At 38.4% G+C, this 26,181-nt stretch overlaps 1 protein-coding gene across 1 annotated transcript in view; it reads left to right on the top strand.

Annotated features, from left to right (window-relative positions):
* Positions 1-25,029, top strand: part of DERA (deoxyribose-phosphate aldolase) — a 52,129-nt gene extending 27,100 nt beyond the window's left edge. Inside the window, exons 7-9 of the mRNA XM_068659816.1 lie at positions 18,825-18,937; positions 22,557-22,706; positions 24,434-25,029. Coding sequence (XP_068515917.1) covers positions 18,825-18,937; positions 22,557-22,706; positions 24,434-24,490 — 320 coding nt within the window. The 3' untranslated portion in view covers positions 24,491-25,029. The remainder of the gene's footprint in view (positions 1-18,824; positions 18,938-22,556; positions 22,707-24,433) is intronic.
* Positions 25,030-26,181: the final 1,152 nt, after the last annotated feature.

The raw sequence follows: 26,181 nt of genomic DNA, 5'->3' as shown, positions 1-26,181 counted from the left end.
AGGAGGGGGAAGATGATAAGTTTGAAGTGGGAAGGGAAAGGTTCAGTAAAGATGTGGATGACTGAATTGCATATTTCAGTTTATATATAAGGTTTTTATTTTGAAAAATGATGTTTTAACCAAATTACCTAATTATAAAAACTTAATTGTTCTATATAAGAATTTGTATTCATTAAGGTACACAAATGGAGGAGAGGTGGCGGAAGTAACTAAATAAATATACTTTGCATTAAAAGTGAAAACTTCCTCTGTCATTTTTAGCTGTCAAAGCTGGTCTCCACAGTACATCTCACTTTACCTCATTCTTTGGGAAGCTGATGGAAATACAACAGTGACATATGAAAGATATTTGTTTTCATTATAAATAACTAAACAAGTACCTATGTAAAGATCAGGAAGGAGTGATGTATACTCTTCTGCAGCTCTACTAAACATATGGGTTTCAAATAATTTTTTGTAGGTCATTAAGCAGTTACTCAAATAAGTGGAGATACTGAGTCTTATAAAAATTGAATTTAGAAAGGGAATGAATTATTGCTAAAGCAAACTAATGTCTAGAGTCTCTAGCACAAAGAAGCCTGTAAAAAGTATCGAGAGATGGTTGAAGCAACCTTCTTTAGAAGAAGAAAATTAAAACATGGAATCTGCCCACAGAAATTGGTAGATCCTGTGATACTATTAATTCCAAAGTAAGCAGAAATAATAGAGCTAAACGGTGAAGAAACAATGTGCTTTGCAGTTCTTAGGAGAACCCGCTATCAGTCCTGCCAAGCTTCAACCTACCTTATTGCAGTGGTTCCAGTTAGTACACGCTCATTTCCATAAATCATTTTCACAAATAGGCTGGCTTTGCTTAGATCCAGGGAGAGACTGGCTGAGGGGTGTCATACTCAATCTTTGTCTCTAAAAGCAGAGAATAAGTGGCACAAGGGTTCCCCCTAAGAAAACTCAAGACACGGGAGTACTGCTTGAAGAGGTTTCCTCAAAAATCCTGAAGACCAGAACATCCCACCGCACACAAGGCTAGTCCTGAATTAAGAAAAGTTATAGCGCTTTAATGATTAAAGGGAGAGTCCAAGAAATGTGGTGTGGAACTTCACAGAATAATGCCAAGCTACACAAAGTTTTTAGCCCATCTCTAAATAAGATACATATACTGCAGATAACATTGATGCAGACACATTTTTAGCATGAGTAATGTGAATGCAAATTCTGAGGTACCAATAACTGTTGCTATAACACTATCTTGCAAAGATTTGTTTGGAGCCAGGTTAGATGGTATGGCTTTAAACATGCTAGCAGCCTTCTAAGTGTTAGGAATGCACTTCCTGCTGCTGAACGTGGACTGTCATGGTCCAAAGCAAAGGTTCTACCAAGCAAATGTTTCATGAAAAAGGAGAGGAGACCAAACTAGCAAAATTTGATGGAAAACCTAGGCATGCTTCGTGCAGATGCTACTAATGTAGGAAACAAGACTACTGAATAAGTAATAATACTTAGCACTTAGATAGCACTTTGCATCTTCAAAGTACATGTACACACAGACATTAGCAGAATAAATCTCACAATAGCTCTGTAAAGTATGAGATAAAGATCATAACAGACAAGTCAAAAGTTAAGCTGTGATCAGTTGTGAGTTCCTGGCTTTAAATCCCATGCTCGTACCAGAAGTTGAGGGTCCTATTCAGTAGCATTTGAGCTGCATTATGCTTAAAAACAAGTTTGATTTAATTATTTGTCCACAGCTTCAGCTGTAATTTGATACTAACAAGGTAGTTATTAGGGCCCAGAGCAAATGAAAGGCAAAGCAGGGCAGGAGGCTGGGCAGCAGATAGGAAACAAGATTCCAGTCTGTGTCTCATTTTATGCATCCAAAACACAACCAACTGTATTGCTGTGTATTGGTAAAAGACCCACTTTGCCCTGTAAAGGGACAGTCAGAAATGAGGAGTAAAGCGTGGCTGTCATGTTCTAAAAGCAGACCAGGTTAAAACTCAGTTCCTTTCTACAGGCGTGAACTGGCTTTGAGTGCTTTCCAGGGTGACTGATGATGTTTAGATTTACCGGTGTAGGGCCGGGGGCAAACTAGTAAGTCCTTACTCTTCTGAATATATGGGAAGAGGACTGATTGTCTGACTGGTGACTAAGGCTTTCTCAGTCACAGTCTGGTGGTGATTCCTTTCTCGAAGGAATGAAGCAGGACTCTTGAATGAGTCCAAGGTGCAAGATGGATTTCTTGCTGTTCTGGCTTGACTGGAAGGAAAAGGTAGATGTTGAAATGCAGTGTGTTCTTGCATTGACTGCTTGTCTTCAGAGAACAAAGCACAGTGTGGAGAGAGTTCTTCCACCTGTGTTATCAAATGTTAGAGAATACTCCCAATATGCTTTGACTGAGATCTTCTGGTGGTACAGATTAGATCTAGCATGGGCACAAGAACGTTTCTGAATTTCTTTCAATTTACTGAGTGCATAATACGATGTTTGCATTGGCCATCTTCTGTCTGAACACATGTACAGTACCTCATTTGTCCAAAGCCTTCCTTCAGAATTTTTAGATAAATTTGAACTTGTTCAAAGTTGAACTAAGTTCAAATCTAAATTTGAACTTAGATAAATTTGAACTTGCAGAGTTGGAACTGCTTCAGCACGTTGCATTGTGAAGATGCAGTGTTGCAGGTATGTTTAGGAGTACAGCCTTGGTTACTGCCTTGGAATGTAGAAATGGTCGCAGTATGGCTGCTGTAGGAGACTCATTGGGACATTAATTAACACTAAGGTTGTTGATAACTTTACCGTCTGTTTGCTGCAGCAGATGTCTCACATTCTGTATAGTCTGCAGTCGTTCTGCATGTTCACAGCTCTGGTTAACATCACTGAAAGTTCAGTGCAAGGAACAAGCATAAAACATGCTGTGGAAAAAACAAGATACAGAGCACGGCAGAGTAACACAGTCTGCCTCAAAAGTTTGAATGTTGTTATAGAATAAAAAAGAGTTTGGATTAGCAGTTAGATCAGAAGATGTTCTTGGCAACATGGAAAGTCTTTAAATATAATCTATATAAAAGAGATCTGCACAGGAACAAGTGACTCGATTTATTCTGGTACAGAGTGGGGAGAAAAGAGAGGAAGAAAAAAGCCGGTAGTATAAAAATGCAGATAGCTGCGTGTTCAGAAAGACAGTACAAGGATGCTCCCTTAAACGATGTAATTGCCTACAAGCTTAACAGTGATAGTGCAGCTAATCACTAGAAATAATGTAGGCGTGATAGATAAGCTTGGAGTTGAAAAGTTCTAACAATGCAATCACAATATCCTCAGGTCTGGATTACTGATGAGGGTCCACACAAAGAGTAGTAACACAAAAACAGTATTGGTCTTGAATAAAGCAGATCTGGAAGGAATGCAAAATGAGACTTAAAAATCTGTCTTGAACTCCATTATGTATGTATAGGGAATCAGAAATGAAGGAATGTGAAGGAATGGTTAAGAAACACTTGGGTGGGCTCTAATGGAAAATCTTCTCAGTAAAGTCAAAAGAGCAACAGAATACTGTATGGGTAAGTAGAGGTTAGAAGTAATATACAAGAGAAACAGAAATGTTGAAGTACATAGGATCTTTGAGGGGACAACAGAGTTGTAGTGCATACAGTAAAGCCTCATTTGTTTGTGGTTTAAGGTAGAAACCCAGATATGCATGCAATGCCACATTTTGTTATACATTTACTTATATGCTTACTGAACCATGTGCTTGCATATACAGCCATATCTAGGGGAGATGGTTGTGTGGGGTTGTTCATATTTGCCATACCAGGATGCCTGGTGACTCGGTTTGCTAATTTTGTGAAAGGCCTATTCTATTAATGGTGTTCTGTAATCAGAAATAGCAATATAAAGCCTCTATTCAAGTCAAAGAAGACATACCAATGCAACAACAGTTGACATCCTGCTCTTAATATACCTGTTTGTTTGATTTTGTGTTATCCACAGTACTGCTTTACTTTCCTGCCACCCATTCCCCACTTACAAAGAGAAACTGTGCTATTTCCAAGCACCTCTCAACAGAATAACATGGTTGGGTCAGGAAACCAGAAGACGGCTAGGATTGTTTGAAATAGCAGAATGATTCCTAGCTTGCCATCACCTTTGACAACTCAGTTAACTTCTCTGTTTTTTCCATGCATAAAATTGATGTTGAGCATTTCATAGGACCTCCGTGATGTCTAGTAAATTAAGATAGAAGCAGAAACATATTCCTCTCATTAGAAGGCAGATTTTTTCCGTTGTTTGTGCATAAAAACGGAATACCCTTAGTCACAACTGAAATGGAGAATTTTGAGCAAGAGAAATTTTGGAAATTTTCTGGAGAGAGCTTCTGATTATCAGAGCCAGTCCTGGGAGTGACAGTGGAGGCAGGAGCTGGCACAGCTTGCCATGGTACTTGAGGGTGATGGTACCATGCACTGCACAACTGACTGGCACTGTCTAGCAGCCGGGAGGTCACCTCCCTTCAGCTGTTTTCACAGCACTCCACACAAAACATTCTTCTAAATGGAGGAGGGTTGCTATGCCTCCTGTATGTCTGTTTTACTATGCTTTGGTGCTCTCCCTTCATTGAGCACAGTGGAATGAGCAACATGCCCCTACAAGAAAGTGTGGAGGAGACGGAGTCTGGTATCTCCCCAGGACTTGTCACTGGATCTCAGAGAAGACAGGGACAGTGGGATCAGTGAGGATCATGCAACAAGTTATTGGTTCTTTAACACAGGTCTTCAAAGCATGGACAGGTGCTGTGGGCTTCCATTGTCCTGTGGTGTATTTTAAAGGTTTGAACCCTAGTCTGCAAGGATTTCTGCTACTTGACTTATAAGAAAGTGGCTATTCTTTGTGCTTCAACCTCTGAAACTGGTGTGAAATAGGTTACAGTGAGTAGGCATGTACTGCCAGTATGACATACTGCTGGGAGGAGTCAGCCTTCTATTAACAAACTATCCTAAATGCCTGAATAGTGTTTTTCTTTTGCTGATAGTCGAGATCTTTGCAGAGCATGTTAATTAAGGAATATCTAAATGGTATACTTTCAATTTACAACAACTGATGCAGAGAGGTGAGAAAGCACCCCTGTTGCGTTAATTTTCCCCATGAATGAAACCTTGTTTCTATGTTAAATAATTTGTTAGAATTTGAGTTAAAACTTTTGAAGTTTCATATCGCTTCAGACTCAGAAATCGTTGCACAGTGAATAGTTCTAGTCAAACATGCCATCAAAATAACACGGCTTCATAGCAAAAAACTTTGCATCTGTGAAGCTGCGGTATTGAAGGTAATGGTTCGAGAGAATGTAATTTTAAAACATGGAAATATTATGTAAAATCAATAGACGTACAGGGTACTATTTATTTCTCTGATATTTCAGGTTGTTTTTTTATTGTGTTAGGAGCAGGTGTTAAATTCTACTAAACAAGTGAAAAATAGAAATAAATATTTAATTTACCATATCTATCAATTATACAAAATTGTCTTATGAAATATTAAAGTATCTTTTAAGAGATTGCAAGTAGGAACACCAGTTAGAATATTCAGTCCCTTAACAGCAACTTAATATAGATGTGGAAATAAACTCAGCATGCTTTTACAGTTACAGGTCCTGGGATTTTTGTGTTGCTTTTAAGGTGGCATGGCCTTGTGATCAGGCTGATCTGATCTGAAATTATTTTGAAGCATATGCCTATCATAGCAGAATGTGAAATTAGACTTCTAAACAGAAAGATGTTGAATGGAAAAATACACCAGGAATATATGATCTTGAACATCAAGAGGCCATTTTGAAACTCTTTAGATGCTCATTTGAACAAACCTATTTACTCATAAGGAACAGGAATGCAGTGAAAAACAAAGCAGTGTACCAAGAGGTGGACACAAAACACAAGTGAGTTCCATACTGAGACATTAAAATGGGAGAGAAATTAATCATATCAAACAAATTAGTCCTAAGGAGATTATGGGTAGTTTCCTTACAAGTAAAGTGGATCTTAAAAATACTGAGATCAGTATAAAGATATGAACTAACTTTTACAAATCACATTTTAATAGTGCTGACACTGTATTTCCAGGTGTTACTTCATTAAGTTCAGAGGAACAGGCTGAATACCCAAGTTAGCTGCTGCGTTGCCTGTCACTACAAGCATGTTCTTTACTGAGCTAAACAGGATTGATTATTCAATTGCAAATATTTAAGCTTATATTTAACACTTTCCCTTCCTTATAAGTTTTTAACTGCAATTCAAAAGTTTATCTTAGTAGGGTTTCTCAATCTTTTTTATTCAAAGGAAAATATTTCTATCAGAATATGACAATATTCTTCTGGAATGTGCTTATTTCACTGGTGTTTGGAAAGAGCACTTCATGGTTTTTCCCAGCTTGCCCCAGTGTTTGCTTGCAGTATTTTTGGTGAGTTGTGAAGGGACCTGGACTTCCTTGGTAGGTACTTTGATTATTTAGAGTCTGTCTCCTGGGTTTTCTATGCTCCTTTGATTCGTGTTACCAAAGTGCAAACCATGTACTTTCTTTTACACAATACTTTGGAATTTCAACCTCTGGGAAACATTTCTGTTTTGTTTATTTAGTTTGCATTCCATTTTTGAAATGATGGTTTTTAATTTTACCATCTCTCATATAAGTCAGTTTCTAGTTTTTGACCATGCCTATTTTGTAACCGAACTGCAGCAGCTTTCCAGAGCTTCTTGTAAAAGCCCTGCTTTTGAGGGAAATTTTCAAAGACAAAGATCATAGTAAAGTCCATAGTCTTCATGGCAAGTCAATGGGGATCTGACATCTGATTGTCTGTTGCACCTTTGATGTTTCTCCCCTTCTAGCATTTGTGCTATAGAGTGACTTTCCCTGCAGTGTACAACTGCAGCTGATTTCTCAAGTTGAGTTCTCAGTAAATCTGAAATGTAGAAAAACTTCCTCCTTGACTGTGCCAGGGCATTTTTATAAACAAAAAGTCTTCCTTCTGTCACCTTTGCAACTACACTGCCAATCCAATATCCAACTTATCAGTTTATCCCAAACATTGCAGAAGTAAAATTTTGTCATTTATCAAGATTTGTTAATTCATCTCTAAAGGACCAGAATGGAAACAAATGGCAATGTTCCATATTCCATGCAGCACAGTAGACTTAAATTATGCAAAACAAAATTATGAATCATGCATCTTCAAAAGCCTTCTTCCCACTGGTCCTGGAAAATGGACATGTAGATAGCTGAAAGAAAATGCAAAGCCTTCCACATAAATGGAGCTTTGAAATGAACCCAAGCCCCACGATGAGAAAGCAGCTTGGTGGGGTGTGATGGAAGGGGGTGCCACATTTCTCATGACCTCTAGTCCCCAGCAAGAGGAGAGGGGCAGGATTTTCGTGTGGTGCTCTGGTAACAAGACACCATGCACAAGCTGTTGATAGCTACCTGGTTATATTCCTGTTGTAATCAGGTACTGTTTGCAGCTTCTCTGACTGTAACCAGATTTAGCTTCAGAGCAGTTTGCTCAGTTACAGTTGTAGCGCAGTTGCAGCCTCAAGGCAGGCTCCTCGGGGACCTTCAGCTGGATGGACTCTGTGCTGTTGTAGCTATGCCATTTCCAGTGATTTCCAGTGCCTGGGTTAGAATTACAGCTCACTTAGCTGTAAACTAACTGTCTCCAGAGTGTACTGCAGAAATGCTGGTTTGCAGCTTAAAAGTAAAACCAAAAAAATCCTGGTAAAATAAACATAGCTACTCCATGCTTTTGAACTAGTTGATGAGTTCATTTGCAGAGAGTTGCTCCTATTAGGAAGTAAGAACTGAATGTATGAGAGAAACCTAGAGGAAGGATGCAATGCATTTTTCTGCTGAAATGTTCAAGAGAGGCTTTTTTTTTTTTTTTTAAGTGTATTGGGTACAGAGAAATCTTGAGGGATGACGGGGTTCCTGTGCCTTTTGTACACTGTTTTTTTACAATACACAGGAACATGCAGAGCACTTAGCAATGTATGTATAGAATTGCTACAGATTTTCATTACAAAGAATTATTAATTACTAACACTGCTGCATTTCCCTACTTGGCAATAATTCAGCAAACAGTTGTGCCAGTTGAGGTTATTGTAAGGTCTGTTTCATGAAAGACAGAAGTAAGAGAAGAGCTGAGACTGCACGAGGGAAGGTTTTAAATGGTGGAAGGCAAAGGGAAGGTAAGACTAGAATCTGTTCAAGTTGGAAGGAGGCAGCTAATACAGCATTTGAGGCATCAGTGATGCGTTCTGTATTATTCATAGCTGTGACTGATACGGCTTGTAGGTTTTCTACGTTTTCATTTGCTAAATTAGGTGGGACATCACATAAAGACTAAAGTAGTCAGTGAAACGTAGAAAGGTTTAGATCATCGTGATTATACAAAGCTTGCAGACGCCTTTCCACAAAATGTGAGTTGCTACAGCACTGATTTTTATGTTAATTTACTTGTGAATAATTTAAAAAGACCTGTTTATTTTTTAATAAAAAGGAAAGATATAAATTGGCTGAGTGTTCCTAATGTTACTTACAGCTGCCATTGAGCAGATGTTAGGGATTCTGAGTGGTTTGCTAGACCAAAATAAGTTTTATGAATAAACAAACAATTTCTTTTTACTACCAACTCTTTCAGACTGATTCTCTCCCAAATTCACAATAAATGGCTTTTAAAAGTCTCCTCATAAATAATTACCTTTCTTGTGCAACTTCCTTGTAGGCACTTGGATTTTAATTACGATGATGAACTGTTTTAATAAGTTGTTAAATAATTTTATCTTTTTAGGGCTGAATCCATATTCCATTTTTCTTTGACTTCATTGGTTCCTGGGAATTTAATCTTTTAATTCTTGATAATTTCCTTGATATTGCATTTTCCACGTCCCTTTATAAATTCACATTGGAGAAGCAAACAGCATGCAGCAGCAGCATCTTCTTCTGATCTCTATGCACACAGACCCACCTGAGCTTGCTGGTTAACAACAGCCTCCTGTTACTAGTAGCCTTTTTTTTTTTTTTTAACTCAGTCATTTTGATGCTTGAAAAGATACATAGCTAAATGGAGACAATTGATCTCTGATTTGGGCTAATGTCTGGGTGCCTTAAAAGCACAAGAAGATGGCTAGCAAAGAGGATATTGTGGTTAGTTGATGGACAAGATACATGCAGCAGTGCTATGCTGAGCTTCAGACCGGTGCTTTTCAATGTAAATATATAAATATACGTACATCTGATTTGATGTAAAGAAATGCTGAGCACACACAATTCCTTGTGACTTCAGTTGTGATTCAGTAACTTTGAAAAGTAGCTGCTTTATGGAACTATGTACATCTCTACACAGATGATGGGGAGAAGAGCCAAGTGGTAGGTTGTTAAATGTCCTGAATTTTAGTCTCATAGCATGGTCCAAATTTACTTAATTAAAAGCACCTGCTATTAAAAAAAAAATACAGATCATTTTTAAACTTTCGTAGTTTTCTTTTAGAATAAGTATGGAAATAAAAAAACATGGTAGCATGTCTCATGATCCCACTCTTAACAGAATAATTTGAGTCACTGCAAAAAAACATTAATAACAGTTTAGATATCGTTAGAAGTCATAATTGAAAGCATTGATCCTTCAAGGCTTTGAGTTTACTAGCTTAGAGTCTACCAAGTCAAATATCTATTTCTTTGGGGTTCATCCTTGGGTAGCTTTGTTTGCTGTTATCTTCTTTGTGATACAAACTGAGCGTGCTTAGTACCAAGCACATATGGAGAGGGGAGACAGTACATTTTTGGTAAGCGTGGATGAAGAAGCCATTGGTATCACAGTAAGGCTCTAAAATATTTCCATGCAAAGATACAAACTTTAGGCAGTTTTTTTTTTTCTTTTGTAAGAAAGACATTAAATGTTGTGTCTCAATGAATAGTGACATTTAATAACTCTCCAATAATACCTGTGAGTATACGTATGTCTAGCACAAAGAGAGTTTGATACATGATTTCTTTCATTCCCAGTATTTCAGTAAGAGGGATGAAATGACAATATACAAAACGATAACGTATTTTTAGTGTAGGTTTTGGGAAAAAAAAAAAGTAAAACATATAGCATGTGGATTTGAAGATTAAAATATCTTCTTTTTGACAGTGGACTAGCCAAATGCACATTTCTGTATCATTTTTTTTAACCAAAAAACAGTCAGTTATTTAACCAGATTTTTGGTACTTTTGGTTTGAGATGCTCACTGTATTTGCAGTCTCTGACCAGATCAGGACACAGGTGGTTGAAAAGGGGAGGAAGAAAAACAATGCTCTGGCCTTTTTATAAGTTTCTGCCTATTTCTGGTGGTGCCTAAGGGTTCTTTGGATTTTCTTCATTTTTTTTAAAAGTAGCTCTCAGTAGATCCTTATGCCAAAAAAGTCTGACAGTTTATCACCAACATACCTTCATAAAGCATCCCTTTGAAATAAAATTGTAATTTTGCAATGTAAGCATCATTAATAATACAACTGAGGGACGAGGTTGGGGGGAAGAGAAGACTTCTTAAAAAACAAAACAAAACAACCAGAAGCTTATATTTCTTTCCCCCAACAGAGAGGTGCTTTCTGCTCAGAGTGTGGTTGCATAGTCAGTTTGTTGCTGTTGTTTGTTAGGGTGGCAAGCTTTTTGATATTCAGGCCACCCTGAATACCAAAACTGACAGCCCTCCTGACAGTGGTGAAAACATCCGTTAGCAACTGGAAACTCCCCCCACGCTGTGGCCTACACATGTGGGTCTTTGCAGTTTTGCCAGATAACAAATTATCAACGTGGGAAAAGAAGAATGAAGCACTCTGAGGGGTAGCAACCTCCTTATATTAAATGTAATATTATAAAAATAATAGTAGTTGAGAAAGAAATAATAGCTGGTGACACTTGCCATTTTAACAACTCTGCCTTGAAATACACTACATTGTTGGTAACTAAGTCCTTCCAGGGTGTTCCTCTGTTGGTATTTGTTGCATCAGAAGGAGAACAACACCTTCTGTGGTGGCAGAGTCTACATGCTCATAAATTTATTGTATTGAAGAATTTCAAGTGTCATAAAAACTAAGCCAAGTGCATAACATTTTCCTAGTAATCACGTGATTACTGAAAGGGGAAGGTTCAGCTTGCTATTTAAGTCTGTAAGTAACCTATTCTATACCATTTCTTAAAGCCAGGAGGAAACAAAGGCATTACAAACTGGAGACTGGTGAGACCCAGCACTTCGTGTTTATCACGCAAATCCAAAGGGAGGACATTGGCCCCAAAATGCTCTTGGGAAGTTCCTTAGGTACTGGAAATCTCCCCAGTGTGGAAAAAGCTCTATAGAAGCCTCTGCCTGTGCTAGCTGCCTCCTTATATGTAGGAGACAGTATGGATGAGCAGCTGATGCTGGCTGTTTGTCCTCTGCATGACAAAGAGAAGGCTGAACTGGAGAATTGAATGCTGGAAAGATTCTGACTGTGGCATTAAGACATGACTTTTAAATCTCAAAAATCAATTGCGCCTTCCTCTGGGTTAGAGTCGGAACAGAATCTTAAACTGCTTTTATCATGAAGTGTTGAAAAACACTCAAAATGACATTGAAGTGTCATGATTTTGGCTCTATTATGTATTTTATTTTAAATCCTTAAAATTCGTAGCACCTTCTAATCTTGATAAAGTAGACTAATTTTCCAGTTGCTTTGTTCAGTATGGAGTATCTCCAAATGGATTTTAAGCAGCTCTTTTTCAATTTGAGTAATTTTGTTACAAGCTAATAGACAATATGTAAGCGTACTGACTTATAATGTTAACATATTTGTTTCAGAGTTGCTATCAACATTAAAAAGCACAAAGCTAAATCTGGTTGCTAAAATAAGGTATGCGATATGCCATGTAGTGCTGTGATTCCAAACAGTCATGCATATTTATTATTTACTTCCAAGTCATAGTGCTATTACTGGTAGATATATCAGGGCTTTAGCCACAATTTTTATTGTGTCATGTACTAGACAACATTTTGTGAGACTAAGATGTATTGATCCAAAGCCAGGAATGCCAGCAGGGAAAAAGCCTGATCTAGAACATAACTGTTTTAATTATATCACAGTTTAGGATAGTTTAATGTTGTTTAGATTATTTTAAGTGTGAACAAGTAAATGATGCAATACAATTCAATGTTTGTAGAGGAAGCTTAATGGGTGAGATTTTCAAATCAAATCTAGCTTCTCCCACTTTTTTTTCAGCTCAGCTCAGTACAAGCACATGGCTGGGTGTTGAAAACCTGAGTGCCTGCATCTCATCTGAAAAGAGAGGCCAACCTTTAAGTGGCTTTGTAATAGAACAGCAACTTGTTTTAGCAGCAACCAGTGTGTCACGGGTAAAGTGATGAGAATGAATGCAGTGGTTCCTTCTCAAACACCCATCGTACCTGTAGCTGCTGAATGTGTGATACTAACACTCTGCCAGAGCAGGGAAAGGTCACCTTCCCCCTCATAGCCCCTGGCTACGTCAACGTCCTCGTACAGAGACAATGTGTTATTTTATAACCTTTAGCTTTTTTATGCAATTTATGACTTCTGGATGTTAGGGTGAGCTGCAGAATTCAGCCATCGCTATCTTTGCAGCAAAGAGTGGGAATGAGGTGTTGAAAGATGTGACTGCCTTTTTTGTAGGTCACCTCAGTGTAACAGTGAAGATGATGGTGGCAATGAGAGGGAGCGGGTCTGCTGCTCTGTGCTTTCCTGCGCTGCAGTGCACTTCCACTAGATTTTATGCAGTGCTATGCCTACCTCATCAGTAACACCATCCTGTTTCCAGCTTTGCAGTGTAGTTTGTGAAAGATTTTATTTTGGGGATTTTTTTGGGGGGTGGGAGGTTGTTTGTGGTTCTTTGGCTCTTCAAGTATTTTGGTATTTTGTGTCTTGCTCAAAACCAGAGGCAAGTGGCAAACCACACCGTTGTCTATAAAGGATAACAGCATTATGACTGGATAAGCTGAGAGGAAAGGTATATTTTTTTTTCTCAGTGATAATTGCAAAGTTGCCATTAGGTGTTGGGATGTATTGATTTATTTATTCTTTCTACCTTTAGCTTGTCATGTGTCATTAGGCAAACTGCTTAACCAATTTCAGTATTGCCATCTGCAAAACAAAATAAGGTTAATATAGGTCATTACTGTAAAGCCCTGGAGTGTAATGCACGGTACACATTTTTGAATAAGTATAAATGAAAATCTCAGTAAAGAAGCATGAAATTTAACAAGCAGAAAACAATATAGGGATTCCTTAAGTTTCCATGTGGTCCCAGTAGTTGCTCTTGGGAAAATGTCCTGCTGCTTCTTCTTTGGAGAGGACAAAGAATGACTGTGCAGTGGTGCACAACTGCCTGCACTGCTCCTGCACCTGTGCCATATTCCAGCCTGGCAATATGGGAGGAGACTGGGAGCATCTTTTTCATATATTTTAGTGTAGTTTGAAGCCAAAGCCAAGAGCCACCACTGACGAGAATCCCAGCCTTTGAGATTGGAGCATGTCACATGTCAGTTAATTATTTTTCCCTTTCACCGTGTACAATAGGAATTGGAATGGAAGAAATGTTCTAAAAACAACAGAAGTTGTTTTTATATATATCAGTGACAGAAGGTGGTGTGGATCTTTCTTTTGAACCTTCTCGAGAAACACATTTTAAATGAACACACAAGAAACTAATACTAATTAAGTAATAGTATCCTGTGGAGACCTGTGGTAGACACTATAATAGTGCATTAGCAAGCTATGCATAATTCAGCAATGCTGAATTCTTTCAGAGATCATCTACAGGGAATTTTGCATAAGTATGGACTTAATAATTTGTCCCTTTGTGTGTGTGCGTAAGTGTTCCTAAGGGCATCATTTGGCCTGCAGATCGCCTATTACCAGAGGTGGTGTACAAGAAAAGAAGCATCCATTTCTAGTCTTGAAAACGAAGCTGAGACGATAGGATGGGTCATTATAAAGGTTGTCTTATTTGTAAACAGACATTAAACATGGAGCTCCATGGTGCATTTTTTTTTTTCCTCATACAGGTACTTTTCAGAAAAGAATTGGAAAAAGGAAAAAGTTCACAAAATACCAAGTTATAAGCCAGGAATTTCAAAAATGGTAGCTTGACACCAGCATATGAAAACATGTATAGGTACCTAAATAAGTGGTCTGGCAGTGTAGCCATGTGTGATGGAGTTCAAGCTACTCAGTGAGCTCCTGCTCAAGTGAGTTGTCACGGATGTGTATTTTCTTCTCCTCAACAGCAAAGTTAAGCTGGAAGGAAATGTCTTTCATTTTGCAACTGGAGTTGTAGGACATGTAGGGGGACTACTACAATGCCTCAGCTAACAAGAATTAGCTACTTCATTAGCCTTTTGTATCTTGCCCTGCCTCTCATTTTCAGTGAGTTGATAACCTGGTAGCCCCTAGTCGGGGTAACCACGTGTGAATCTTAAGACCCCTATTTTAGGTACTCATACAAATAAAAAAGATGGCTTGCTCTTGCAACTTTATGCATATTTGATAATGTATTATTTTATCATTGCTACTTTGTCAGTACAAACAGCAGGGGCTTACACAGGTCCCCTCTGCATGACTCTCTGCCAGTACTATTAGAAGTCTTGTGGGCATGTGTTCACCCTGTGCTGCTATATATTGGTACATCTGAGTTGCAGCAACCAAGATACATTTCTGCTCATTGCAAGTATGTACAAGGTAGTATGGCATAATTGTCCCTCTGCAAGCGCCTGTCTCTGAACTATTGTTTAGAACTGCCAGACGTATCTTTGCTCTTCATTAAGAGTAAGGCAACAACACGGAGTCAGTAGTTATCAGGAGATAATCATTCCCCAAGGGCATTTGAAGCACTTCACAACCAAAAGGTTGTGATTACTCCACGATTGCTATACTGCTTATTATTGCTTATTGCTTAATTATGGAACCATAATTCGTTTCCTGGATGCTCTAATCTAAATAACATTCTCTGGTTTCCGTGCTGTGCTTCATTTTTACATGGACTAGGAAGCTTTGTGGTGTTCTGAGATGACAGAGGGAATAACAATGGGTTAGGCCAGTTGTGCCAGCTCTATTCTGGCCTTCAGGAGACCAGGATGTTCAATTCCTGCCCTGCCAAAAGCTTGCCGAGAGGCCTTGGGCAACTCACTCCTTTTCTGTATGCCTCAGCACTACACTCAGGTACAGCATTAAATAGGGCCATATAAGTATCTAGGATAGATAAATTTAATGGGCTTCATCTTAATCTCTAGGTGTGGATTCACACAAGCTATGAAGGCACAGCTTTTAATTTAGCATGTGCAAATTCAACTGGCTTGTTTTAAATGGCCTTTGGTTGAGTGCAGTGGCTGAAATGTGTGTGAAGGGTGAGAGAGCAAAGAGGGGTTTAATATCTTAAAAAAATACTCCAGCTCATGCCACAACACATGTGACCACAACCCAAGTGGCCTGGCGCTCAACTGTGCAGAGAACTTGGTTTCTCTGTACAGACTGGCAATGGTCACATTTCTTCTGGTTTATACAGATTTCCGTCTCCAATTACACAAAAGCAACGTTTGCTGGGCCTTGGTGCTGTAAAGCATTCCATGCAGGTGGGTTACTGGGTTTGCAGCAAGCCAAGCTGAAACAGGCATCTAATGCTGCTGTGTTTCAAAGGGCTTTGATGTCTGAACTCTTTAGTGATTCAATGAGTCGTGCCTGACTCACTGCCTTGTAAGGTAATACGTTTCTGAGGTCACACGCTGGAAAAGAGTAGAAAGTGTGGCCTTTTCCAGGCTCACTGGTCTACAAGTCTACACTGATAAACTCATTTTTTAAGTTTGACTTAATTTTTCGGTGAATGAGGTAACCTACCCTAAGGAAGAGGAAAGTGACCCAGGATGTATTTTAATATCACCCTTGATATTTGCTTGTACACATTCACAGGAAGATGAGAAGATGCATGATAAATTTGGGTTTCTAAATCATCACCTAAATTTCCAGATGATACTCCTGCTGAACTTCGTTCCTTAGACTTGTTTTTGAAAACATGAGTAAGAAATAGAATTGATGAAACACTTTTTATTATTACAAGGCTGGCATAAATTCTACTTAATGAGCTGCTTTTTATGGCTGTAGTTGATTTCTAAATCCCCCTTTTCATTACTGAAATCTACACGCTAATAATACGTACATTGTGGTGCTCTCTGCTAGCGTGCATCTTCCGAGTTCTGCGAGAGGCTGCCTGGAGTCCTGCAAGGAAGCTCTTGTATCATAAATAGAATTTGTTCGGGAAATAAAAATGTATTGTTTTCATTGTTAGAGGATGCTACTAAATTGGCTGTATGTTTGTCTAATAATCACATCTAAAGCTGATTATTCTGGTAATAGCCTTAAGATATTATTTAAAAATAAATATATAAATGCACTACTTTTGTACTAATACTAGTTTTTAATCTCTTCTTGTTTCTATGAAGTCTGAATGAGATTTTCAAAATTGAATAATAATTTGATCCGTTAATCTTTTGAAGCTAGTAATTTTATTTTCCCCTCTTTGCAGTCTCTGAGGCTTGCAAATGAATAGAGCTTCATTACTGGAGTCTGCATTTAATAACCATTATCCATTATCTTGTAATTAAGACTCCCTGTAACGAATCATGAGGACAATGCAAAAATACATAGTACATTTCTTTAATGAACTGGAAAATGTTCATCTTGTTCTATTTAGTAATGAGTTGCTGAATAGTCGTTAAATCCACTGGAGAATAGAGCTAGATGGATTTTGAAGACTATCTTGAGTTTGTGGTTAATCTATTAGAATTAAAATTTCATCTTCTATTTTTATCAACAGCTGATTAGAAGTCATTCTGTTTGACCAAATTGATTAGAAGACCATATACAAGGGCAGCTGTTGTTTAATGAAAGTTTTTAATGAAACTGTACCATAGAGACTTGTAATTATAAGACTTATAAAAGCTTTGACTTACCTTATACTAGAAAAAATGAAAAGTATCGCGCTGAAGGACTTTAAGTGCTACATTTTAAAAGGGAAATTAAAAATATAATTTGGCATTGTTAAAGTTTCACTTCCACTATTATTTGTTTTAACATGACTATCAGATGTCCATACTGTCTCTCTGAAAGGGAGTAGCTCTGAAATATATAACTCAACTATCTCTCATATGTGCTCAGTTCTTTGTAAAGCTCAATCAACTCTTAATTGCCTCTTTTTCAAACTGCAACTTTGCTGGAGTTAGAACTTGTTTCCTGAGTAGTTGCTTCTGTTTCAAATGGGAAATGTCATAGGGTGGTGCAACTTAAAACACCAATGCCTAGGTGGGAAGCCTACAGAAAGAGCCGTGGTCTTAGAGGAGACAATGTTAGTGATACAGTTCAATTATATTTAAACTACAGGATACTGAAGCATGCCTGGCTTTGTCTCAACTTCCCAACAGGTTCAAACCTAGCTGTGTGCCAGCCTTCATCAGAAAGACAGGTCTCTGGAGCATGCTGCAGCACACCGTCAAAAACGTAGTCTAGGCAACTCCTTACTTTCAGCCAGTAGTGAAAGTTCCCTTTCTTACTCTAGGGGATGTCACAGAGGCATCATCATTCAAATAAGAGACAAAGTGGACCCTAAGCCAAATCTGAAGTGGAAGCAGATGCAGTTCCAATTGACTTAAGTGGATGATGCACTACTACACTGTGTTTGAATTAGCCCTCTTCTCCTCCCGATTACTTTTGATAATTAATGATCCCACAGTACACCTTTTCTAAGAAGTAGGTTCCCAGGAGTGAAGTATGCCCTAATGCAATTAAAGAAGTTTTGTCATTGTGTTCTGTCAGTGCAGGATCATACACTGCAAAGCATTTTTTGTTGTTGTTGTTGTTGTTGTTCTTAGTTTCTTAGCTTTTCATAATACTGTGCTCCTGGATTCATTTTAAGTCAAACTGAAACAGCAAGAATGTACAAGAACACTTCACAACTATTCAGGAGAGACAGTGAGGAATATTGTATAAAAATGAGAAAACATAAAAATTAAGCCAAGGCTAACTCTCCTTCTTTAAATAAGAATTTTTGACCTTGTTACTGTATTATATCAGGCAATGGCTTTAAGTATAGTAATTTGCAATGTTACAATCATAAAATGCATATGAAAGGACTTTTTCCCCTATTTACAGTATTACACATCTGGTTTCATAAACACACATGGGATTTCTTTCCTTCCACTTTAAACAGCTGCAGGAGATATGATACTAGACTGTCAAATATGAGACTAAATGGATGCAAACTGAAATTACAAATCTGATGGAAATTGTTTTTATTCAGAAAGATCCTTGTGGAAGTATTAAAATGTTAGTTTATATGCAACATTTGTTTAGAGGAAATCATTTTCTTTATTGTGGTTAATCTGATATCTTTCTTTTTTGTGTGTGTAGCAGATGTAACACGTGTATATATTGAATCTGCATACGGGAACATATACTATATTGGATTGTCCTGAAGAGATTGTTAGTGCGATAGCTAGAGCAAAGGATTAAAAGCTGAGTTGTTCATTTAGACCCTGGGAAGTCTGAGTTGCTCAGAAACCGGATGGGTAACTCACCTTCCTGTTCCAGCCTCAGCTGGTGCAAGGTTAATATCGACACCACAGGGATGTGTAAAGGGATGCTTCGTAATTGCTGTGAAGGATGAGGACATCCTCGGAGGGCATGAACTACATATGTGCACAGTGGCTTATTCTAAAACTATCACGCACCTTTTTACTTCCTTTAAGGTTCTGATTTTATAAAGACATCTACAGGAAAAGAAGTGGAAAATGCAACCCTTCCAGTCGGAGTAGTCATGATGCGAGCCATTAAAGAATTCTACTGGCAAACCGGCAACAAGGTACATTCTTGTGACCTTTCTAAAGATAGACCAAACAGGTTTACTCAGAAGAAAATAAGACTGGAACGCTTTCAAAATGCAGAATATATAAATTTGCGTATGTTATCTTCCATGGCTATAGAGCAGTAGGTGATGGGAAGTGGGACTTCTCTCTTGTATTCCTCTTTCCATTTGCTAATAATTAAAAAAACAAAAATCCCAAACCAAAAGACACCTTCGCCTTCCCTCCCTTGATTAAATGTCAGTTAATTCCCTAAAAGCTCACGCAGTCTTGATACATCCTGTGTTGCATTTGGTTTTGAGTTCTGTTTCACCATTTAAGATATTTAAATCGTCATCTCCATAAATCTCAAGCTGACAGTGATTGGCATGCTCCTATAAACTTCATTGGAGCTATACAAATGTATAGCCACCAAGAGTCCATTCAGTGTACACAGCTCTATTTTCTGGCTTTGTTCTGGCAACCCAAAGAGTAAATTCTGATCTTTTCTTTTCTTGGAAGCCAGAGAGGCTTTCCAAAGGAACAAGAAGGCAGATCCAGTTGGATCCTGTTGTCTGAGGTGGAGGGAGAGCAGGACAGCAGCTGAGAGAGCGTTACACCATTTATCCCTCAGGGATATCCCTCCTGTCAAGGGAGGTCAGTGGCAGTGAGGAGCAGGGAGAAAAGAGGAGGTTCTCCAGGAAGGCTTAAGACAGTTCTTGTCTCCCATATCCTGGGGACAAGTGATGTCCCCAGTTAGATCTGGTGCAGATGTACAGCAGTAGGCTTTGTCGTCTCCTGAGGCCTCGGGGAAGGCGGCTGTATTTTTAGCTAAGACCCTCTCCCCACTTCTGGGTCACTTTCTGTCCTCTCCAGCTTACCCTTCTGCCCCTTCTGCAGATGGCGTTTCGAGGTGTAATGTTAGGACATAGGATGACTAGTGGGATAGAGAGATAGCTCTGAGATAGCTTCAGGGGCTGTTGGATCTTGAGGAACCAGGTGACAGCAGGATAGATGTGTGTCCCTCTCCTCTCTGTAGATGTCTAGATGAGGCCAGCTTGGATCCTTGTGCTGTCTTCACCCCTACCTTCCCCAGTCTGCATCTCTCTCTGACAGGGAACAACTCCAGCATCTTGGATAGTCTTGCTTCTTTGGGAGCATCATTACTGCCAACCTGAGGCAGATCCCTTGGGCCAGGTGACTCGCCTCGGCACAGGTGCTGCATACAGGAGCTGTGGTTGGCTCTGCCGCATCTGCAGAGTGCTGTACATATAATAATTGGATATAAATATTGAATTCACCTTTTGCTTTAAAAGGGTGTATTCATGGTATAAAATATGTTATTAAGAATGAGTGCTTATGTCTGTGTATGTCAGAGAATTAGATGTAAACTGACTTCATGTGCTTTATTAACTGAAGACAATATTATCAGTGACAAGAGATTTCTAAATGGTATCTTTAACAAACTAATTTTGCTGCTGTAGGAATGCTTTCTAGCAAGGCGTTGGCTGGGAAAAACAGGTTAATACAGAAATTAAACTTCTTCGAGGAAAGGAACAAGTTGCAGAGTAACATTTATTGAATGATAAGCTGCAGTGGTGATATGAAAAGTGTGCAATATAATGGGAAATAATCTTTTCCTGTCATTATTGAAGGACATACATAAATTGGTTTTTCTGTTGGGAAAACCCCCAATCCAGAAAAACTTATTACTTTTAATAATATAAGGTGAAGAGAAAATTCTTGAGGAGATGAACTTATTAAGCAAAATAATGAAATACTGTGAAACAGCAGGGAAGTGGTAGCTGGACTTTATACCACTCTTGAATTAAATAACCCCCCTTCCTTTTTGCGTTTTTATGGCAGTCAGATGCCCCATTTGGAAAGATGGTAAATGGGGGGAGAAGACAGGCTTTTCTTTGTCAGCTTTTTATTTATTTATTTGTTTATTTTTATTTTTTTTCCCCAAAGAAAAGAGCTTTCAGAATTTGCAAAAACGGGAAAGGAATTTTGCTTGGTGTTTTAATTGCCTTATTAACTGTATTTTACTTGTTTTTCCCACAGAGCTGTCCTCAAAGCTTTTCCTCAAAGAGCTGTAATATTTCTAGGAAGAAATCTAAATTTGAATTTGATTAGGATTTCTCTTCCTGAGGGAAAACACAGTCCTGCTATTTTAATTTCTTGTCTAGAAGATGTTTTTCCAGTTGCTGTGGTTTAAATTCCTTTTGGAAATCTAATGTTAACAGATGTATGCATACATTTATGCATGCATCCATCCATCCACAAAAACACAGTCTTTGTGTTTTGGATTTATCAAGCCTTTCCTGTTATAGTTCTTTATAATCTTATTGGAAATATGCTGTTATCACAATGCTTCAGTGTTAGAGAAGGATTTATTCTATGTGTGTTTGTCCTGAAATTGCTATAAAAATTGCCAAACATATTTAAAATGACAGATACTTTTCGATTCTACTATCATATCTATAAGGTACAAAGAAGTCATCAATGCATTGAGGTTTTAGGAATGTATATACAGTAACCAGAACAATTAATTCTTACAGAAGGAGGCTAAAGTGAAGGACTACCCAAAGTAAAGATGTGAGGGTGAGGGAAATGTAGAAAGCATCACTATGTGCTACTGTATATATTCAGATTTCCTTCTTTAATGAAGAAACACTTTTTTTCCAATTCTTATTTTTCATGAATTTAAAAGAAACTGCTGCTTGCCAACATTTGAGCTAATGCAAGCAATAAAATTTTTGACCAGGCTTTTGGTAACTGTGCATCACAAGCTCTGTCTTAGAATGAGATGTGTGTAGATGGCACTTAACCAAGATTGGCATTAGGGGTGCACATCTGGTCACCTCAGTGTTGGTTCATGGGTTCATGGATTTCAAGGCATGCTCTACCTTAAAGATAGGTTTTTTATACATGGCAGTTCACCTGACCAAGTATGACACTTCTCTCATGTAGTGTCTGAAAGCTTAGCCATTGTGGGTGGGAGAGAAGTTTTGCAGTTCCTGTAAAACAATTTCAATTTCTGGTAAAGACAGACATAATTTAAAATTTGAAATTTGGAAAATTTTAGTGAAAAAGCTCCATATAAGTTTGAATTTACAGCCCAATCACGTGTAACTGTGGCACACAGGCTTTTTATAAAGTACAGATCTCTCCTGCTGCTCTTCACACAAGTCAGCTGCATCACATGCCTAATTTCAGTATTGTTGGTGTTACACTACTGCATGTATATTTGGTGTGATTTATTTGAATTAGATTACAACACAGGCAGTAGGTGATACGCAGATATCCTTGGCTCTGCCTACATTCCTTGTCCTAGTATGTGTTATGGGCAAAGTTCTCTCAAACCCAGCTCCTGAGAAAGTGTAGAGGTGTCAAAAGTATTACTCCCTGCCTTGCTTCCCCTCAGGGCAAAAATTCTGTCTTTCACAGTGAGGACTGAGGCCTGATGGCTCTCAGCACTAGTCCAGACCTAACGCTGTTTGCAGTCAGATACTTACCGAACAGAATGTGCTATATACACCACAGGCACATTGAGACTGCGGGTGTACAAATGCTGATTGCTCTTCTGGGGCTGTGATGAATGAAAATGTATATTGCATTTCTTTTTTCTTTATAAAGGTTGGATTTAAACCTGCTGGGGGTATTCGGACAGCAAAAGAAGCTATTACTTGGCTTATGCTGGTGAAGGACGAACTGGGAGTGGAGTGGCTAAAGCCAGAGCTCTTTCGCCTGGGCGCTAGTAGTTTGTTGGAAGATATTGAGAAACAGGTTAGTTGCTAACAATTTTCAGACTGTTGAAGAGAAAGTGTTATCTTTCTAAATGTGCCAGCTTACTGTTTTTGCAGAATATACTTTTTGATGCTGTTTAGAAGGTAACAGAACATACGTCTAATGCATTATTAATGACAAGTTCACTTCCAGCCCAGTATTGGTTTAAATTTGGCCTGTCATTGCCAGCCCCTGGGAATCTGGTATTCTGGGCAGCTGACAATTGTCTGGGCCAGTCTCACAATGCGGTAGGCAAAGGAGCTCAGTTTGTACATATGTAGAGTCTTTTGCGAATACATGGTAGTGCACTCCCCTGCACTCCTGTCTGTTGCCAGTTCAGCTGGCTCTCAGAATACTGTACAGACCCTTTGTGTCACTGTCACTACTGTTCACAGTGTATTTCTGTGCTGTGAAGAAAGTCACGTCTCATTCTGCATATGGTACTGCTGATAGAGAAGTTTTAACATATTGATTATTTCCTGGGGAAGAAAAAGCAATTGTTTCCTACAAAGCCTCATTTTTGTAATTGCTTTTATTTTTGTTCAGGCAGATCACTGTGTTTCCTGGCAGACAAATAGTGTAGTTCCCAGTAGTTCAGTGACAATGTGTAGTTCCCAGTAGGAAGAAAGATTCTGACCTATCTGCCCTGTGACCTGCCTCACTGTCGTAGGGGATCTACCCCAAAGAATACAACGTAATTGAAATGGCATAGCTTCATAGGAAGGACTATACCATTAGGGCTGCTGAACTTCACTGTCATGCTCATTAAGCCCAGGAGATGAGGTGATAGTAGCTCTAACCAGGAAAATGGTTTGGGAGCCCTTGTGCTGTTGCTGCTGGTGGGAGAACAGAGCTGTGTAAAGAGGCTGAAGGAGAAAAAAACTTAAGTCCTCTGCCCATATTTTTTCTAGCAACTGAAATACTGACATGTCTTAAGAAAAATATAACAGCTGAAGGATGCTGGGTGAATATTTGTGAGACTTTTGAAACCCCCAGGTTCCCTCTTGCTTTGAGGATAATACTGGCTTGCTTCACTGCCAGCCTGTCTCTGCCTCTCACTTGACCTAAAATCATGTCCCTGGTTAAGCAGTGTGAGCTTTTGTGTTGCCACTGCCATCACTGCTGGGTCTTACAAGACAGCCAGTGTATGTGACACAGCTTGTTCTGATTTCTTAAGGGTGGCATCCTTTTGTCTGCCAGGGATTGCACGAAGACCCCAATCATGACCAAAGCTCTGCTATACTCTGCCATCTAAAAACATGTATCATAAAATGTGCCATTCATTATATTCACTAAAAGAAATATATAAAAAAGCAAAACACAGAAAATGGAGAAACCTCTTGCCCTAAGGCAGTACAGTAAAGAAAATGAAATGAACCATATAAAAGCATAAACAATTTTGAATACTTTGAATATTAGAAATAATACTAAAATCATCAAAATCAGATTACAGTGAGAGTAAAGCATTGTCTTCTACTTGTCTGTTTTTGAAAGCTTATTTAAAAACAGGAGTTTTTACTTTTTTTCCTAAGGAAGGCAACAAGAGCCCTTAGTTCAGATCCTATAAACAAGTATATGAAGGTATACTACATCATATTTTATGAACACACACACACAAATAAATATCCGTCATCTTCATCTGACATGCCTTTAATTTATTACTTCCATGGCACTTGGAAATTTATAGTCATATGTAATTCCATCATGAATTTTCTTTCTTCTTTCAGATTTTCCACCATGTGACTGGCTCTTATGCACTTCAGCATGACCTGGCAATGGCTTAAATGCAAAATCAACTCAGGATTATTTTTTAAAAGAGGTCTTTAAAAAAAACAGCATTCAGAAGTCTTCTGACAAGCGAGTGCATTTGATAGAATTAAAGGCCTAATTCTCCCTTCTTCATATTTTATAGTATTTAAAAATATGCTCAAGTCTGCTGGTTGTACTTGATCCAAAAGTAGAAAAAATGGTAATTCAGAAACAGTTAAATAGTTAATACTTACAGATTTGCAAAGTTAATCTTGCAAAGTCTTCCTCAGACCAGCCTGAAAAGCTTATTAATGGCAACACTGAAATACTATGAAAAAGATTTAGGTGGCCTGGTAACACTTTGCAGTCTCAGAATATGAAATATCTAACTAATGTTTCAGATTGCTAATTAAGAGCTACAGATCTTGGAACAGCTTTCCATTCACCTCTGACTAAATCTTCTGCACAGATATGTGGCACTATTAATTGTTATGTTGATTCAATTTCAAGCATTGTAACCTGAGAAAATGAAACTTGGTTATTTCTTTCTTTTATAAAATCTTGGTAGCAAAAACCTTTTTCTTTTATTTTTTATTCTTTCCCCCCAAACCTGGGCACAGACATCCATATTTAGACCCTTGAATAAAGGTGGCTTGATTTCTAGAACAGCTGAGTATCCACAGTTGCTCCTGAAGTTAATGGGAGCTCTGGGTGATCAGAACAACTGAAAATCAAGCAGCCTCTATATAGGTGCCTAACTATGCATTCAGGGGCCTATTTTTAGGCATTTCACTCTTAAAAATTTTAGTCTAACTTGCTTAGAAGCTCCCATTCCTGTCTCCTGTCATTTTTAAACACATTCATGCAAATCTTTGCATTTTAATGTAGGGGGGTTTGACTGTCAGTTTGCAGGTGTCACTGCTATGCTGTCTGAACTTCAACTTTGCCATTCTGAAAGCATTTCTTTAATTTAAAAGAATTGTGGCCTATGCAGGGTTTACAGCTTTAATGAAAGAATACTTTTCTCAGAGCACATTAAGAGTAATGCCTAAATTATCAACACCTTTTGAATATCAGACTGGAGCTAGTAGATTCATTACTTCAGAGCTGCATTCTCCTCACTAACCAGAGTTGTACTAAAAACTTAATTATCTTATCATCATGACTAGTCTCACTGACTTAAGTAGGTCTCATCAGGGAAGTAAGAGGAGGATTTTGCTGTAAATCAAGCTACGAGGTACATTTATTACAAAGAGATCTTGACTTCATAAAGATAATAACTCAGTTATTTATCTGGTTAAACCACCTGAGTCACTACTGCTCTATAAAACACATTGGACAGATAGGAAAACTGAGCAGGAAAAAAGAACAGAGAAGCAACATATACAGAAATCATAATCCTATATGCCGTGCTTAGTACTAAAAATAGGCCTTCATTTCCCAGTAAGTAGTTCACCCAAGGCTCTCAAGCTTTTTCTGGTTTAGGTCTCAACACAGCAAATGAGGGCTCAGTAGACTGAGCTGTGGCTGTTTTCACGTTTGTTTTCAGGGGAAGTTGCCTTCCTTTGCTACGGGATTTGCCTTCTGGTCTCACCAAAAGTTTCTGGAAGGAAAAAGTCCAGTCCCTGTTTGCGTGTTTAAAGTAAAACTCTGCTGCTGAACTTCCAGTAATGTGGAGTCTGTTGTACAAAGTCACCTCCCATCAGCTGCCTGCCAGACTGGCCCT

The sequence above is a fragment of the Anas acuta genome, chromosome 1 (genome assembly GCF_963932015.1).
Source record: "Anas acuta chromosome 1, bAnaAcu1.1, whole genome shotgun sequence".
Taxonomy (NCBI): Eukaryota; Metazoa; Chordata; class Aves; order Anseriformes; family Anatidae; genus Anas; species Anas acuta.
The sequence above is the reverse complement of the archived record's forward strand: the minus strand, read 5'-3'. Positions and strand labels throughout refer to the sequence as shown.